Raw genomic sequence first — 18436 nt, forward strand, 5'->3', positions numbered from 1 at the left:
CAGGTTTAAGACAAAAACACGCAGATTTATAGGGACTCACGGAGAGATAGACTTAGATGATAAACGGCACATACAACACGAACATAGACGACAGAGGAAATGTTCGGGCAGCAGGAAAAGAGATGACTGCTCACTGTCACAGTACGTTGTAAATAAAGGTTAGTGCGTTCTTACGAGGCAAATAAATGGCTGCTCGTTGCGAGGCACATGAGGGCAGGGCGTTGGGGATGCGCCGGAGGCAGCGGCCATGCGAAGTCTGCAGCAGAGGCGAAGGGCGAAGTGATGGCGGCCGCACTTCTACACAATGTAGAGGCTCACCAGGTCGATAGTCGGGACGGGGTTCCCGGGCGTCCTACAACGGCCACAGGACACCGCGGTTCTGGCCGTCCAACGACAGGCTACAGAAAACCGCGACGTACCCACTGGGCAGTCTTACTCCGTTCCGAGCATCCTTGCCTCTTCTTCGTCTGCCTTCCTCGGCTGGGATTCCTCGTTGAAACGTTATCACCATCCTTTCGGCGGATTGCCCACCCCTCTTCACAGCTACCTCATCACAATGCATACAAGAAATATACTATAGATTTCAAAGAAGTCTACGGGTACTGTAAAGAGTTTTTTTAGTCTTGGAAGGGGTGCCGACTAATACAGTGTACACCCAGCCTTCACAGCACTCGGTCAAGCAGCGGTTAGGTTCATACATGGTTATAATATGAGGTGTATCTTGATCCAGTTAATGGCGGTTACGACGGAAATACCTTTTTATTGTAGGAATCTAAGTAGACGCATAAATGGGCTTAGACGATGACAAGTTTTCGTTCACGCATTTCTGAGGACAATCGTTGATAAAGACGGCAAGAACGATAGGTTTTCCTAATCACACAGACTACTGCTAGGTGGATTACTACTACGCTTCGCCACTGACGAATAACGGGCGGCATTAGGGATGAGCGCAGCGTTGCGTTCGCCTGTACATCATGAGTACCTTCGCGTCGCGTTCTATCCTGGTACCCACACGTCGCATTTTTTTGGTAAACGAGAAGTAGCATCAAACTGAAAGTTGCTGAAACCACCGTATTTTGTACTCCGCACTGGAGCAGGTGCTACCCTAACCCTCTGATTTCGTTCGTAACTTCATGAATAACAAACAGTCGCAAGGTTTATATCGCTGTGTCAACAGTGATTTTGCTCTTCCCTATTTTATCATCTAAATACAGCGACATTCGTTCACTGCTGATTACTCCTCTTATTTGGCTTGACAATTGGAAGCTTAAAAGCTTTATTCGTGTCCCTAGGCGCAGTTCTCTTTTTTTTTAATCTATATAACAGAACAACCATGCGATGAGTGTTCTGGCATGCCCTCTAACCAGTAAAGAAAACTTGGCAATCCTCTTAGGGATCCCGTAGCGAGAACTCTGAAGACCCTTTCCTCTCAGAGTAAGGCCAAAGCAAATATTGACTGCTGAGTGGCGTTTTGTCTGCATTGGAATCGATCCCGCGAAGCAGTCAAGCCATCCTCGCAACACAGCTCATTGTCGCCTGGTGTCACCGATGAAGTTTGTATTGATCCGGCACAATAGGTGTGGACGTTTCATTTCCGGAAGATGGAAATAGGGCGTGCCTTCGGTTCTGTCTCATTTCATGCTACTGGCGAGAAAAGTTTTCCTTCCTTTTGTGTTCACGTTGGCACTCCTTATGCAATTTTTCTTGTTTGGTTGTGATGTGTATGCAGTCGGCAAGAACGGAATGCTCTCCTGGAATTATTTTTTAGTGACACCTCCACTTTTCAGGAAGATTTCATTCCGCGCGATATCGTCTTGGCGGACGTAAAGTGCTTTCATACGTTCTGTCGAATTTTTTCCTTCTGAACATTGTAACCCTGTAAAGGACGGTGGAAGCGTAACAATGTAGTTTGGGAGGTTTCCATAGCTCGTATGCGGACTTTGGCGACTAGAATTATCTTTTATTTAGCGGTCACAACCCCGACAACTGGTCCTTTCCTCGAGGCTTGTAAGTTTCTATCCAAATCTAATCAAACAAAACGAAATCATAGCGTTATTCTCGTTAAAAGCAAAGCAAGAATAAAAACTTCATAAACTCAGTGAATGACAGCTTGGTTCATGTTACGTAATAGGAGTTATAACGTAACAACACCCTCTCCAATTCGTACGAGCAGCCTCCATTTAGGTCATACCATGTCTGCCCCGAATGTGCCGTACCTGAACGAGCAATAGGCCCAGGCTAACCATGACGTATTCGAAAAAAGATATAAGATTTTTTTCCATAAATCAATATTGCGAGCCGGCAGAACATATTTGTATCTACAGGCTTGGATGCGTACTTTTGTGACACCAAATTTGGTGTGTCTGTGGTCTCCGCGTTGGCCGTCTGGTTGTGACAAGGATTGCCTTTCGCTGGCAATCATTTCGTAGCGGCTGCTCGTGACGGCCATTAGGCCCAGTCAATAAGCTACTCCTGTGAGAATACTGGTCGGCTACTTCTTATTGCCTCCTTCTGGATGCTCTGCATCCAGAAAGGTAGAAAAGAGTTAACTGTGCCACGAAGGCACGAGGCTAATCGCATTAGCTTACTCCAAGAGGGCTTCCCCCGACGCTCACCGGAAGTTTGACTGAGGGGAGCGGTCGTTGTCACGCGCTTATTCGCGCGCGCTTTAGCATCACGCTGCGCAGCTGTCGCCGTCGGTGCGCTGGGGCAGTAACCGACAGGATTAGCAGGCTTCCTGAAGATTAACCTTTTCTGGACTCTCCGCTAAGAGACGTGGTGACGGAAAAAAAGGGAAGAAAGCTCACACTCACGCGCAAGACTTGGAGGTAGCGAAGCTGAGGCCTTCACGACCATCACAAAGATTTACGTCCACCATAGCAGCCGGTTTGTTTTTTCTTCGCTGCCCGAATGACCTTTACTACATCACTGGTGCAATGAGTGTGAGCCTCTTTGATTTTTTGCAAATGGTATTCATTGTACGTAACCTTGAAGGGGCGTATGCTAAGATGTGTGTTTCTCGTTCCGAGCAAGTGTTGCCATGATTGTGGTAGCCAATGGAGTCTTTCTCGTTCCCAGAAAGTCTTGCCAATATTACGGTGAATGCTGGAGTTATTTCTTTTTACCAATTTTAGCCAATATCCTTAATTGGGTATGCTTGGCTCAAAAACGTGCGCCGTGGACGCTGGTAGGTCGCCGCGAGGCATGCACCCAGAGCACTCGCCATTTTCTTGGTTTTTTAACTGCCAGGTGGTCACCGCAATCTCGGCCAATCTCCCTAAGGGGTTTGCTTGGCTTGACAAAAGTGCGTAAGGGGCGCTAGGCGGCCGCCGCGTGGCACGCACTCACGAGCGCTCGGCATTTTTAAGGTGCGCATGCACTTTATAAGCGACCCTGAATTCCGGTGACCGCCGTCCGTCCACATAGCAACAGCTGCGGGTGCGCGCGCTCCTCGTCTTCCTTGGCAACGGGGGGAGATGGGCGCGCGCTGCCTGGCCGCTGACATGGCACATACCCACGTGGGGGTTGGCCAGGAATCTCCTCGTCTTCCTTGGCAACGGGGGGAGATGGGCGCGCGCTGCCTGGCCGCTGACATGGCACATACCCACGTGGGGGATTGGCCAGGAATCGGGCTTGAGAAGGGCTAATGCACCCGCTTAAAGGAGTACTGAAACGAAATTTCAAAGCTGAGATCCGCTCTAGCAATCAAGTACAACGACAACACAAATAGGTGTCTGTGCATGGCACATACCCACGTGGGGGATTGGCCAGGAATCGGGCGTGAGAAGGGCTAATGCACCCGCTTAAAGGAGTACTGACACGAAATTTCAAAGCTGAGATCCGCTCTAGCAATCAAGTACAACGACAACACAAATAGGTGTCTGTGAATAAATGCATCTTCCTTTCTTTGTAGTTGTGTGTGTGATCTCTCTTTCGCGAACATTACCGTACCGCGCAAATTCAACTCCTGCATTCGCACTTTCACATTCTTCCCCTCTGGGAAATGCGGGGAAATGTTTTGGTTTTTTAACTGCCAGGTGGTCACCGCAAGCTTGGCCAATCTCCCCAAGTGGGTATATATGCTTGGCTTGACAAACGTGGGTGGGGGACGCTGGGGGTCGTCTCGAGGCACGCACACACTAGCGCTCGGCATTTTCTTGGTTTTGTTAACTGCCGGGTGCTCGCCACGAGTCCCGTGCTCGCCTGCGGGCGCTCGCAATTTTTTGGTATTTTTAACTTCGGGCACACAAAATTACCGTTTGCTAAATAGCTTCGTTGTTAATAAAAAATCAGTAGCTTCGTGGCACTGTATCTTTAATGAACCCGGTGCTGAATTCTGGTTCAAAGTTCTTTCCATCTTCCCTTTTAAGGCGAAGCTTGTATGACTATGGTTACGGGTATTTTTATGTCCCAGAAAAACACGCCTAAAGTCCACGTGTCTTTGAGTTGACGGCGTTCTATAATACGAGGCACTGGGAACCGAATGTCCTGTTCATTGTAGTATTTGGCATGCGGTAGTATTTGGACCTCAGGCTTGCACGTTTCTTCACTTGGATATACAACTTGAGCAGATTAGTTAATATTTGCACCAATTTCAAAGCTAAGCAAGATATCGACCTTAATCGTGTACGTTTTATGATTTGGAGTTGCAGGTTGAGTAGATGAATAGTTATCAGTAGGCACGATTTTGAACGATCCATATTTCATGCATCTCCTTCGTGAACAATCCACGGCTACAACGCCTAGTCACTGTGAACCATTCACGCCTTCGCGCTTTTCTGCATCAAGAAATCTAGGGAGAAGATGAAACTTTGGTGGACTTGGTAATATCACCATATCAAAGAAACAAAACGCTCTCGTTTGAATGCACAGATCAGAAATACGCTTTGATTGCGCACGCCGTCGTATAGAAATGAACTTAGAGCTGAAAAAACACTCAGGCATTGTTTAAAATAATATGGATAGTGGCGACACAGTGGGAACTTATGTCTGATTTTCAGAAAATCTTTTGAAAGCATTAGTGTGATGCGAAGGTTCTTGGCTAGAGAGTGCGTAACTGGATCTCTCCTCTCTGATCCAATTCTGTTGATTAAAAGTGAAAAAAAAAAGGATTTAGCACTATCATTACCATAAGTAGAGTGAGAAATCGAGGAAACAAATTACGTTTTTTCGTATGTTTTTTGCAGCAATGGGCTTAGTGGCGCATTAGTGAAGAGCCTGTAGACCATCAGCATATCACGTCCTTCACGGCAGATACACTAGATACACTGCCGACACAGCAACAGAAATCGTGTTATCTAAGCTGCGTTGACAGTAACGCCAGTTGTGATCATGTATTGAGCCACACAGCAAGGGCGCGTGCGCGAACACTCGCATTACCGCTAAAACCACTCGGTCACCTCTACTCGAAGGCGATACAGGTAGCTCCAAGGGCGTGTTAATGTGTGCGTCGTGTGCAATCGACAGGGTACTCCATTTTGCCGTTGTTGTGATGTAGTTGTGATGGCTCTGGGGATTCAGTTTACGGACGAGGACTTCTGGAAACTACGTCCCGTTCATGACAGAGCTCGCAATCCTCCGCAAAATAACAACTCTACTTTTATCGCACTCTGCACTGAATTTCAAAGGCATTGAGGTCAAGCCCCTACGTGGTTAGACCGAGACAAAATGGTCGCCACTTTTGGTGGTAAACATAGTTTTCCCAGGACTTCAAACCCGCTTCTTGAAGCAGGCAATGTTTTTGAAAAGTCAGCACACCTCTCGTGGTCGGTCCAAAAAAAATTGTCTGAAAGTTTTTGAAGTGATAGCCGCCAATAAGCAGAGCTGTTGTTTGTACTTCAGAAGGATGGCAAGTTGGCCTATACCCGGGTGCAGCTTAAGAACGGCAACGAAGTTGCCGCTGTGCCTCATCACCGCAGCGGTATGTTACTCCGCGTGGCGCAAGTAGTGCGTTACGGGGAATATTTTGAACATGGGAGGAGCCGTTTTCGTGATATTTTGGACCTAATATGCCTATAAATTCCTGCAACGACGACAAACAAACTACGCCAGAAAGGGCAGACGATACCACGCATTCATTGAAACCTCCTTGCAAAATGTGCGCGCCTGTTGACATCCTGGTCCGTCGCTTAGGCGAATCGATACCATACAGGAGCTATTGCCGCCCATGACTTGTTTCCGAGTGTTATTGGTTGAGATTTATGATGTAACAAGCAGCGCTGAGCCACCAGCCACTCAACAGCATGAACGCTCGGTAGCGTGTCGAGGTACCAGAGTGTCACTCGAATTTCAAAGGGGCCACAATTCAAGACAACCAAATTGTCAACGTCATGGTCTCCTTAAGGTGGGAAAGAATTTCGCAGAATTTCAGAGAATTATCCACAAATGCGTAGCATACTTATGCCGCTTGTCTCGGGAGTGAGTTTTTTGCAGCCATTTTTTTTTTGTTTTTCTAAATCCTACCCGACCACTTATCTCCATTTACGCTACTAAAACGATTAGAAGTGGAACATTCGAGAAATTTGCATTCTTATGGAAATGCGGGGCATTATACGGTTTGCCATTTTGCGTAATTGTGTATTATTTACTATTTTTCGTTTTTCCAGATTTTGTTCGTCCAGTTATATCTATTTACGCTGTTATAACGATTACATGTGGAACTTGCGCGAAATCTGCATCGTTGTGGAAATGCAGGGTGTTACACGGTTCGCCATTTTCCGTTATTGTTTTTATATTCTTATTTGTTTACTGTTTCAAAATTTCTTTTTGCTAATTATCTCATTTACGCTAATATAACGATTATAGGTTGAACTTCCATAAAATCACCATTATTGTGTGAACGATGTAGTTGAACGATTTGCCGTTTTTCGTATTTTTTATATTTTTGATATTTAATATTTTTTTCAAAATTTTGTTCGACCAGTTATCTCCATTTACGCTAATATAACGACTACACGTGAAACTTTCCCGAAATCTGCATTATAATTGAAATGTAGGGCGTACACGGTTCCCCATTTCCCGTATTATTTTAAAGTTTTCTTTTTTTAGTTATTAAAATTTTGTTCAACCATTTATCTCCATTTACGCTAATTTAACGATTACAGGTGAAACTTTCGCGAAATCTGCATTATTGTGGAAATGCTATGCGTTATACGTTTTTTCAATTTCCGTAATTTTTAACTATTTTTCTCATTTTTTAGTTTTTCAATATTTTGCCCGACCAATTATCTTCATTTACGCTATTATACGGATTAAATGTAAAACTTTCGCGAAATCTGCATTATTGTGTAAATGAAGTGTGTTATATGGTTCGCCAGTTTTCGTAATTATGTTAAATTTTTCTTTTTTTATATTTTTCAAAATTCGCCTGACTAGTTATCTCCATTTAAGCCATTATAGCGATTACAAGAGGAACTTCCGCGATATCTCGATTTTTGTGGAAAACAACGCCCTGAATTTCCACACAAAAAACTAAATGGGCTACCAGGGGCAGCGCACAAGTTTTCGTTGTATTTATATTGCTGCAACAAGTTAGGCAATTCGTAAGTTCTTGTTTCCGGTGACATACGTCAACTCTTGTAAAAGTAGTGATATTTGCACGTACACCTTTACACGAGCATACCGGCTTGCTGGCGTGCCGGTGTGCTCGCAAGCCTGAGTGGCCACAATTCAAGCGCAGCACTATCTCCTTCTATTTCCGTGACGGGTTCGTTTGGTGTAAATTAAGAGCATGTTTTTTTTTTTTCACTGAATATACTAGTTTGAAATGAGTACTTGTTTGTTGTCCCTTTCCACAACCAGACATACTGCCACTGCGAGACACACAGACATACTGCCAGACATACAGACATACAGACAAACCTTACTGATAATTATTCCGTATTTATACTATGTCGAATATGTTTTTTGAAGTACTGCTTTACTTGTATCCTCTAACGAAATGCTCAATCACGGACTACGCGCAGGGTACCGCGGCCGTCGAGCCAATGGAACCGGCCTGCGGTTAGCCTCGCTATGAGATGCCTGCGTGCCGCATTGCTCCATTACGTGCTCATTCTCACTATGGACTTCACCAGGTGAGTGCAGTGAAACCTTCTGCGTATGAACTGTTCATTCACTGACCAAAAATAACCTCAGATGTTGGAGGTTTCCTAAACTTAACAGCACCTCTGTTGTCTTCTGTTTCTTTTTCTTGAAGCAATATGCACCAACTAGCCCAACAGTTTTCTGATTCTTTCCCTGTAACATTTTTCTCCTATACAACTTTGGGTCTGTTGGCGCCACTAAACTACGAGTTTTTTAGGCCCCAAGAAACGTTCGAATCATTTTCCCCATCTAATGCGCGAAGGATGCTTCACTGCATCAACTTGGCCCGCAGTGACCATTCACCATAATTTAGAAGTGTGTAGCAATGAAAGCCAGCTTCTTTTTCTTTTGCACAGCCCCTACAAATCGTTCCAACTTTTGTAATACCACCGAACCGGTAAATTTGCCTATTCATTCGTTCATTTAAAGGCTGTCGGTTCCTCACATAGGGGCGCTCACTTGTTTATTTTTCGTGTCTCATCTCGTGTCTTGACACATTTCTCGTGTCTCGACACAGTGTTTCTCGTGTCTTGACACATTTTCAGCGGTTTCGCACATGTAGAGTGCCTCGAACGCACTGTTCTCTGTGGCGTCGGCGTAGCATAGTTGTTAAGTCCCTTGACTGCCACCACGTGTCCCTGGGTGTGATCCCCATGCCTGCGAAGGTTTTTTTAATGTCGGAATTCGTGTGCGGTTGCAACTCGCCTCCTTTGACGCTTGTTGCAGAAGATAGCTAAGTGCGCACATTCATCAAACCAGCCAAGTAACGCTTTCACGTTCAGCGGTTCGAGGACGAAGTATGTGGCAGCCTGAGGTCGCAATTGCCTGCGACGGGTCATGTAGCTCAGGGGAAAAAGTCAAATTCTAATCAGACGAGCCTCTGGTGCAGCAAAGGGACAGTTTGATCTAAGATGGCCTTAGGCCTAACGTCAGGCTTTTAGTCCTAACGTCGTCAACCTGAGTTTCCAGCTTGACTAACAATAGGCTTAACGTCGCTTGGCATTTCCTTGGGCTGAAAGCTCTGGATACTTACCTTTGGACCTGTATAGAAATGGCGGAAAAATGGGTAAAAATCGCAAAGGTAAAAAGCCCACAGGTAAAAAAAAGTCTATCGGGTGCAAAAAAAAGGTTAAACCTAATCACAAAAAATGGCTAACTCGGCGTTATCGCTCAGAAAGTGGTGATGATCACCCAACTCAATTATCATAGTTATCAGCTGAGGTTCCCCTCGGCCATTTCTGGCGTTATCTGTGTTGATCCTCCCCTTTCATAGACCACCAGTGGCTATCATTATTTCTGCAACCGGTGTTTTGTCTTCCTGTGCGTGGCGTATTCAACATGAATCAGCATGGTCACAATACAGACATACGTATCTGCACAGACTGTGCAAACCCTTGAGAAGCCTAAGAGTAGCCTACAGCTGTTGATTTCATGGGTTACTCCCGCTATAGGAACTCGGACTCTGCGCGTTGTTTGTTTGGTGACGCCATTTCAGTCTAGATTTTTTTCTTTTTGCGAGTATTACATTTCATTTTTTGTTGTTGTTCTTGCCAGGCAAGAACCTTTGCACCTGGAGTCAATTCTCCCCGAAGATCCTGCCGAGTACGACAGTCTCGAGCCGCCGAAGGAAAACGGTGAGATATACAGCTTTCCGGACCAGAGGTTCATTTGTCCGGCTGCTATATTTGGGCTGGGGACAGACTTCTAGCGTAGTTTATCAGGGGAATCTAATTTGGTCCGTACACACGACCAACGCGTGGGGTAAATTTATATCATAGCAGGGAATTAAAAAGAGGCCTATATGAGGTCAAAGGAGGGACCTGCTTTTCGATATTACGGCACGGAAATTGTCCCTGGGTTCTTCGTTTCATTGAAAGATACCTCTGATACCGGCTGGAAAAACTTGTTCAACGAGATTGTCGGCCTGTACTTTCGGCTAATATAAGAATATTCGCAACAACTATTCATAAATTATGCGAATTCGTTCGAAGGTACCATGAAGGCAGCCAACAAGTTTTTTTTTTCGCACAATTGACAAGTTGACGCACCGCCACAATTTTGTGGGAATAAAAACATTGCTGCCATCTGTGAAGAAAGAGCATTTAAAATTACTCGCTCATTGCGTCATTACACGATATTGCAAAATCCATACAACGCACTGAGGCAGCAGTCGCCAACGGGCCATCAGTACACTGATTCGGCAGCATCGCGAAAAAACCGGAAGTTTGGAATTTTTTACTAAACGTCACAAAGAATGGCGGGAAGTTACAGCGTGTAGAAACCCTACGCCCTTAGAAAATGACACGTTACTTCCCCTTGAAAAGGGGAAGTCTTTAGAATGGTTGCCTATTTTAGCACTTTGATACATTTTCCTTCTCGTTATATTTCTTTACTATATGCCCTTACCGGCACATGTTGCTGACTCTTATCTTCGCGGGCACCATGCAGCTAGTAATTGCTTTTACTGATCGGTTGTATACTTGTTTTTAACTCCAGGCAAGCCTACCGTTGTCAGCTTTCACTTCACCGTGCTCAGTTTGGACTCGATCGACGAAGGTTCCATGGTGAGTGGGCGCTTTTTTTTTAGCACTATATTCGTAAAGGACAAAATATTATTCCAGTTGCATCAGTGCCAAATTTGATAGCTCGAAAACTTTAGGAAATATACAATCTTGCAGCTCAAATCACAAGCGTTTTGTTAATAGAATTCCGTCCCAATACACACTGCAGGGGAAGATACCGTTTTGATTCTGTCGTTTCGTTCGTTCTTCACCATTCGTTTTATCCTCCATTGTAGTTCGCTTTTGACTAGCTCATTGCCACCCAGTTAAGTAACCATAAAACGTTGAATCTTTCTGGTAGCTTACCACAGGCCGCCTGCTTAAAACAACTTTTAAACGACAGCACAAGAGTTGCTTGGTATTTTTTTTTTTTTTAGCATTCGGTCACGTACATTTGAAGCGTCTTTTTCATTCGTGGCTTTGTGCCAAACCCAAATAATTTCATGGAGCACATTCGGTTCTTTTCTTTCCCGCTTCGCGGTGTCGGTTTTTTGCTGCAGCATGAAACTGTTTCTAAATATTTCAGGTTGTTTCAAATTTTCTTTTAGATATTTATTTAGGCATGCCTTTAAGGGCCGAGAAAACAGGATGAAGCAGTAACTGCTTACAACTTAATTCTCTCGTATGTTCTGGATAGTTTTGTGGCCCTTCTTATACCATCAGTAGAAAGGTTGCATTCATCGCCGGATAAATGTCAGGGGTGGCGCTACAGGATTTATCCGTGAAGGTGTATTCCTAAAACTTTTGTTTATATCTTAAAGGCCCTCTAGGAAGGTTACTAGATAGAAGAGGTGGGTTACATTGGCCTCGCAAAAAAGCTTCAGCGCCGTTGTTAGAAATACGTACATTTTCGCACATATGGCAAGCAAGCAACGTCGTGGTTTCATGCATTCGCGGTCAGGTTACCTACATTAACGAAACAGCTGCAGCGTGTTCTGTCGCCTGCAACATGTCGCCCACTGTTTCGCAGACGTACGTGGCGGACATCTTCATGTCGCAGACGTGGCACGACCACCGGCTGCGGCTCCCAGGCAACATGACGGCCAAGTATCGGCTGCTCCCCGTGAGCTGGCTGAGCCGCATGTGGAGGCCGGACTCCTTCTTCAAGAACGCCAAGCGCGTCACCTTCCAGGAGATGACCATACCCAACCACTACATATGGCTGTACGCCGACAGGCGCATCCTCTACATGGTCAAGTGAGTCTGGCTTCCTGGCGTCAAAGCCCCTTCGAACCAAGGAGCGCTGTTGTAAACTAAAAGCGCTGTTTTCTTCCAATACGCGTGTTTAAACAACACAAGGCGCCCCGAGTTTGTTTTTTTTACTTTGAAGTGTTTCTACCACAAAATGTGGGAAAATAAACGTATCTCAACGGAGAGTATTGGTTTGGGCGAGTTGGTACATCTGGCGTATTGAAGCGCAGCAAAGACGAGGACAGGAACACAGACGACGACACACAGAGCGCTAACTTCCAACTTTAATGACACAAAAAACCGAACCACCACATATATAGTGCTCATTATCAGCCAACATGCCTCATTTGAACCAACCAGGTTAATTCAAATGAGGCATGTTGGTTGATAATGCGCACTATATATGTGGTGGTGGGGTTTTTTATGTCATTAAAGTTGGAAGTTAGCGCTCTGTGTGTCGTCGTCTGTGTTCCTGTCCTCGTCTTTGCTGCGCTTCAATACGCCAGAGGTATCTCAACGACTGGATTGGGGTGCATATTTTTTTTAGCATTTTGAAACCTTCAGAAAGCGCAACACTGAAAAAATGCGACACGAACCAAGGGAACACAGAACAAGCGCTCGTCCGGTGTTCCCTTTGTTCGTGTCGTGTTTTCTTTTTTTCAGTGTTGCGCTTTCTGAAGGTTGCAAAATGCAATTTCACCAACTAGCCCAACTCACCATTCTGCTGCGGCATATTTCTTTTAGCGCCGCGCCTAGACAGTCGTATCTGGAAAGCCGCTCGAAGGCTTTCAAATGTGCATGCTGGGCTGCACTGGACCAGAGCGTCAGCCGTAATCGTGTAAACGTTTCTTTTTAACCTCATCACATCATCTTTGGTGGTTTGAGTGCATCTGCTACCAGTTGAGTTTTTTTTTTTTTTTAATTTTGGCGTCACTTACAATTTGATAGTTTAGGGTACGTTTTATTGTTCTAAATAAATTTTCCGTGTGTTAGGTTACCTTACTTTACGATATATTAGGTTAGGCCAGGTTACGCTACATTGGATAAAGCGAAGTAGTGCCAGATGCCGCGCTTTCTTGCAGAGCGCCGTTGTGCGTCGCTTTAGTAGATTGCGTACAGTACCGTCGGACGGCCATTCTGGCACAGGTGGTGCTCAAAGTACACATACAGTTGCGTAGCAAACCAAAAAGGTGCATTGTGTCGTGCTGCCGTTCGAGTTTAGGGTGCGCAAGGGGAGAGTGATCCATTCAATTATATACGTATATCTTCGAACAGCACAAATACACAGACACTATGGGAGGAAAATGAAAGAAAATCAGCGCCGTCCTGTCATTTTCTTCTCCTAGTGTCTGTGTAATCACATTGTTGTTCAAAGGTGTTCAACGAATACCTGCAACCATGCCATGTGCTTTTTTTGTGCTAAACATTGGGCCTCTTCGATTTTCCACTTCTGGCTCCCCGCGGGCTGCCCGCGGGTAGTCCGAGGATTCCCTGAAGCCATAGGGATACACGGGAAAATCGAATGTTGGACTGCTTCTCGGGGAGTCCGCGGTGAGCCCGAGACTGTAAATCGAAGAGGCCCATTGTTGACACATACGAATTCCGGTACAATTGCTAGCAGTCACAACTGGCTGTCCCAGCACTTACTCCCTTAAATGAAAACAGAAAAAGCATCTAACAAAGCTAACAAGTGGGACATTCAGTTTTCGGCGGGTTTTAAAGGTCTGTACACTTTAGGTAAAATTGTACACCCGACTAACTAATATATTCAAATGGTCTCTGGTCGTCTTCTGGGTCAAAGGTGCCAATAATTACCTTAGGCAGGGGTGGGCATGTTGCCTTATAAAGCAGCCTTTCAAAGCATTCAAAACGCGTCGGATAATAGATAAGTAAAGCAGAATTCCTCTGGAGTGATAACTACATTCTGTGCGTCACGTGACCATCGTACTGTCACAACCGCAACAAGCTTTCAAAGCTTAGCCGCATGAGCAAGCCGCCCCTAGATTATTTTCTACTTAAGTTCTTCAGCCTATTATCTGTCTGGATATTCGCATTTTACTCTCAGTTGCAGAAGATGGATTATTCTCGTTCTTTCTTTTGTTCATGATCGTAAGGTACTCTTCCATTACTATTAGTTGCTCGCTTTTCAAGCTGCCCAAAATAAGTGGCGTTTTTATTTGTCTTTTTCGCTACGCATCCTCCATGCACCTTTTTTGCTTGCCTCCCTCGACTTCTTTTCTCCGTCGATATCTCCATTACTCCAGCAGCCCCCTTCTCCGCCTTTCAAGGTATTGCATTTCCTGTCCGAGCTTATCCATCTCACATAGTCAGGGCTAGAATTCCCTAGCCCCGGAAGTCTGTCGCCCAATCTACGCTGCCGCCAATCTATCTCTCCTCTGAATGGGAGTCATGTAATTCCTGCGTAGTTGTGTCATCACGCGAAAACACGACTCGCCGCAGGCTGTTAGTGGTCGAAAGCCTCCGTGAAAGCCGACAAAAAAACAGAGGGGTGAGGAGGGTGGGTGAAGAAGAGAGGGAGTGCGAGGGATGACGAGAGAAGTAGATTCAGTTCGTCATCACAAGTCGGCAGCTTCGTCGGAATTGCACTGCTAGAACTTTCCCATCCAATCAGTCGTTATGGTCCCCTGTTCTTTTATTTTTCTTTCAGTTATTCCTTCAGGGCGTTGAAGCTTACTCCCATGCTGTTCTTGCTCCACGTGCCTCCTCCAGAATTACGTAACATTCGTTTTCCGCTTCCGCTAAAAGCCTCTTCTTATGGGCTCAAATGACGTTACCGGCCACTCTCCGTTCTCGGTTCGAAGAGCGAGCTTGTCGAAAGGTCTCGTGAAATCGCCTGTGGAGAACTTTCACTTGCAGCGATCTCCGTGCCGTTGTATAAATGATGGAACTAAATCTTATTTTAACGACCATGACTGTTGTAGCAGCCGTAATTGCACGGTTTTTCTAAGGAGGTAGCATCTTATACTTACGACCATAAAAGGAAAGAAAATCCTAAGCTCACCCTCGAATCCTCTGAGAACTTTACTTCGATTACGCTTGCGCAACAGCGTCATGGCTGCACGGAATGTCATGTTTGGTAATACTTGTAGCGGCATGCGGAAAAAGTGTCGTACTCGGATTGCTTGCTCAATTCTTTAAGAAAATAAATTGTTCGTACTGATTAAGATCACTCGAGACAGCTTGACGATAAACCAGCTATTTTTATCACGTTTCACTCAGTGCACGAGAAAGAAAAATTGATAAGAAAGTCTGTGCTCTCAACAATGCACTTGGAACCGAGAGGCGCAAGCTGTGCTGTCCCGTAAGGCACTGTGAATGATAGGTCCTGCGTCGCCAACGTTCCCTTGGTTCGTCTGTTACTTTTTCCCCCCGAAATGTTGCGGCACAGGAAACACCCTGGATTACCAGTTTTGTTTCAATGTTCCAAGTGCTTTTAAAGGAGAGTTTTACTACTCTCATCGAACGGTTTTGCCACGCATGCGCAAGTTCGGCACATTGCTGGCGCTAGGCGGGACAAGGACAACGAATTACACACAAATGAAGCGCACAAATTAATTCGTCGTCCTTGTCCCGCCTAGCGCCAGCAATGTTCCGAGTAAAAACCAACTAGCCCATTTCAAGCTATGCGCAAGTTCACCTTTTGACCTCAGACACCCCCCCCCCCCCCCCCTGCGACACACCCTTTGAAGCGCATCACGTGATTCGCCAGGCCCGCTTTGAACAGGAACGCCGCGTTCGCCGCGAATGAAAGCGCGGCGGCCCTTCTGTGAGCGTTGCACGGGACCGAACGGCGTTGATCTGTGGTCGGCAATAGGCACGTTGCACCACACAGCGGCCGCTGTTAGCGCAGCACTATTACTACTAAAGCTGTCTTTTGCGCTCGCTAAGGCATCGATAAAGGAGTGGCGATTTCTCGAGCAGTTATCAACTACTGCCTGCACCATGCCGTGCCAACATTGTATGGGGTTGACACTGGGACCCGGTGTAGAGAAAGACTGCCGTGATGAATAGATCTTTTGTATTATTTGGATTCTGACTGGTCGGCTACAATGTCAACTAACGTATTTTCGTCTGCGCCACCTGAACTGTTCGTTCTTCTCGGGCTTGTTATCATGACGCTACCTTAGACGCCCTCTTTGTGTAGGGGCCCGTGGGTGACTCGTGACAATTCCGGCTGTTGGTGTCTCGCACAGGGCGTCGACGCTTACGTAATATGAATGCTACGAACCGAGCCCGTGATATACCCGCCATCTTTCCCACAAGAAATGACGATCCGAACCACCAGGATACAGAAAACGGCGCTGGTGCTTGCGCGGAAAACATCAGCGCAACGTGCCTATACAGCTACATGAAAGGTTAACCAAGCGAAACAAGGACCCACCCAAACCAATCCATGCTTTTGCTTTGCGTATCCAAGGTTAGCTGAACTAAGCCACAGCCATTTCTTTTATAGTAATGTCGGACTCCCTCTTTTTCCTTCAGATACATATCTCGAAAACAGCTATGCTCGGAGAACTAGGTACTGCAATATGTCGCAAACTCCAGACACGTGTCCTTTCTTTGCTCGAATATCAACAAAAGGCGCCTTTGGAGTGTTTGAATGCGACTGCATTCATTTATGCACCCGTCGGGCGCGCCACGCGTTTCTGGCAGATGGCTTTTCTATTTGTTTCTGTGCATGCAAGCGCAAATATAAGCGTCTCAAGACGGGGACGGAACGGGGGGGAGCCATCGATGGAGCGCACTAATATTATTTAATTGGTTGGTTGGTTGCATCCTGAACTCATGGCCCGTACCCACGCGGGGCATTGGCCAAGAAGCTGCCTGTAATGATTAGGCTGTGACCCGATTTATTTTAGAGAGAAAGAAAAAAAAAGTGAAGTACGAGAAAAATATTGAGAGAAGGAAAAGAAATATTTGGATAGAACAGGATTGTCAGGATATTCTTTGAACAAGCTGAACAAGTGCACATTTTCGGTGTTTCGTTCCTCTTCTTCCTCCCGACGCTGGGATGCTGAGAAAATCCTTATATTTTGAGGTCGTAATACCGTATTTACTCGCGTAATGATCGTACTTTTTTTCAAAAAATGTTGATGCAAACTTAGGGGGGCGTTTATTACGCGGGGCAAATTTCTCGGGAAAAGCTCTTGAGCACACGAAAAGGAAGCAAGTTGTGGGTCAGAATTTTTACGATAGGTCTCATGAAGATAAAAATATTAAAAACATAAGAACTCCGCACACCACCACCAGCCGCTTTGCAAAGTGACGCAAAATGCAGTGTTTTCATGAATTACGGAATGCGCCGGAAAGAGTTTGCTGCGAGATGACGACAGGGCAACCAATAAGTGCCTGCCGCGATCACAGTGCGGGACATCGAAACAGACATGGGGGCCGACGCAGCAAGCAGAGCGCATTTTTTTCTTTGTCTTGTGAGTACATTATGTGCAGTTAGTGAGATTTAGTTCCTGATCAAAGTTGAACGCATGCTTGCCGATATCGCTAATATCAGCAAGTCTGCGGCAATAACGTAGCCATGACTGCTTTGAAAGAGAAGGAAACAGAGGTAAGCATTATCATCAGCTAGACTTGGCACACACATGACATACTGCTGCGGCAAGTTCAGGGCGTGTTCATTGCGCCGGAAATATGACGACGAACTTCAAGGATGCGATCATTACGCGAGTGCGATCATTATGCGAGTAAATACGGTAATCACAGCGCAGAAACGTGTTCTTCAATCTTGCGGCAGCATTCCACGTGCTGTTTTTGCCATGAAAAAAGGGAGATGTGAAATTCTTTTTTGAGATCGCGCAATACATCTGGCGCTGAATGCGCGGGAACGTGACAAAATTATTTCCGGTTCATGTAAACCTGTCAGGCCGAGCGTTTCCCGCAAAACTTACGTTTTCATTTGATACGTAACTAAGCTTCCCTCAGTTGGCGTGGAAGGAGAACTGCACGGAAAGACTGTAGTGATTCAGAAACTGAAGATGCAGGAAAAACACTTGCGCAGAGCGCCTCGAATCTCCCATGCTGTCTCCAGGCTGCTACGTTGTTAGGCTGGTAATGGGCTATAGTATCAGGAAAGTTTTTTTCAGTGCCTAGAATTGAGTTAACACAGCCTTTGCTGCTCAGCGAGAAATTTCCAAGTTGTCTTCCGAGCCTTACTACGCATGTGCGCCACGCAAGCTGCAGTTTTTGTAGAGCTATCACGCAGCGAAATGGACGCACCCAAACACCGAAGTTGCACAGACCCAAAAGCACGAACTTAGACAATGTGTTGGTGTTGTGTTGGTGTCTTGCACGGGACAGATTTACATACGCTGCTGGCCATAAACTAATCCGGTGGTTCATAAATGGTGGTTTGAGGACTCTGCGCGGTTGCCGGAGCTCTCCCCTAAACAACCTCACCCCCATTCTTTTCTTCTTTTTGTCAAAGCTTCAAAGTTGGCTTCGCTGCCTGAATTGCACGTTTAGGTTCTGCACGTAGAACGTATTTTAACGTTGCTTTTAGGGGCGAATCTCCTTAGGGGCTCGGGCTGTTGGAATCTCTAGTCGTCGTCGCAACCATAGCCTCA

At 45.7% G+C, this 18436-nt stretch overlaps 1 protein-coding gene and 1 long non-coding RNA gene across 2 annotated transcripts in view; one reads left to right on the top strand and one right to left on the bottom strand.

Annotated features, from left to right (window-relative positions):
* Positions 1-18436, bottom strand: part of LOC144159598 (uncharacterized) — a 699997-nt gene that overhangs the window by 673682 nt on the left and 7879 nt on the right. The gene's annotated exons all lie outside the window — the stretch shown is intronic.
* Positions 1-18436, top strand: part of LOC144159597 (glycine receptor subunit alpha-3-like) — a 134777-nt gene that overhangs the window by 84942 nt on the left and 31399 nt on the right. Inside the window, exons 3-6 of the mRNA XM_077691184.1 lie at positions 7965-8075; positions 9640-9719; positions 10582-10649; positions 11617-11843. Of these exons, the coding sequence (XP_077547310.1) occupies positions 8014-8075; positions 9640-9719; positions 10582-10649; positions 11617-11843 (437 nt within the window). The 5' untranslated portion in view covers positions 7965-8013. The remainder of the gene's footprint in view (positions 1-7964; positions 8076-9639; positions 9720-10581; positions 10650-11616; positions 11844-18436) is intronic.

The sequence above is a fragment of the Haemaphysalis longicornis genome, unplaced genomic scaffold, assembly GCF_048455015.1.
Source record: "Haemaphysalis longicornis isolate Haplotype H1 unplaced genomic scaffold, Haemaphysalis longicornis Haplotype H1 scaffold_10, whole genome shotgun sequence".
NCBI lineage: Eukaryota > Metazoa > Arthropoda > Arachnida > Ixodida > Ixodidae > Haemaphysalis > Haemaphysalis longicornis.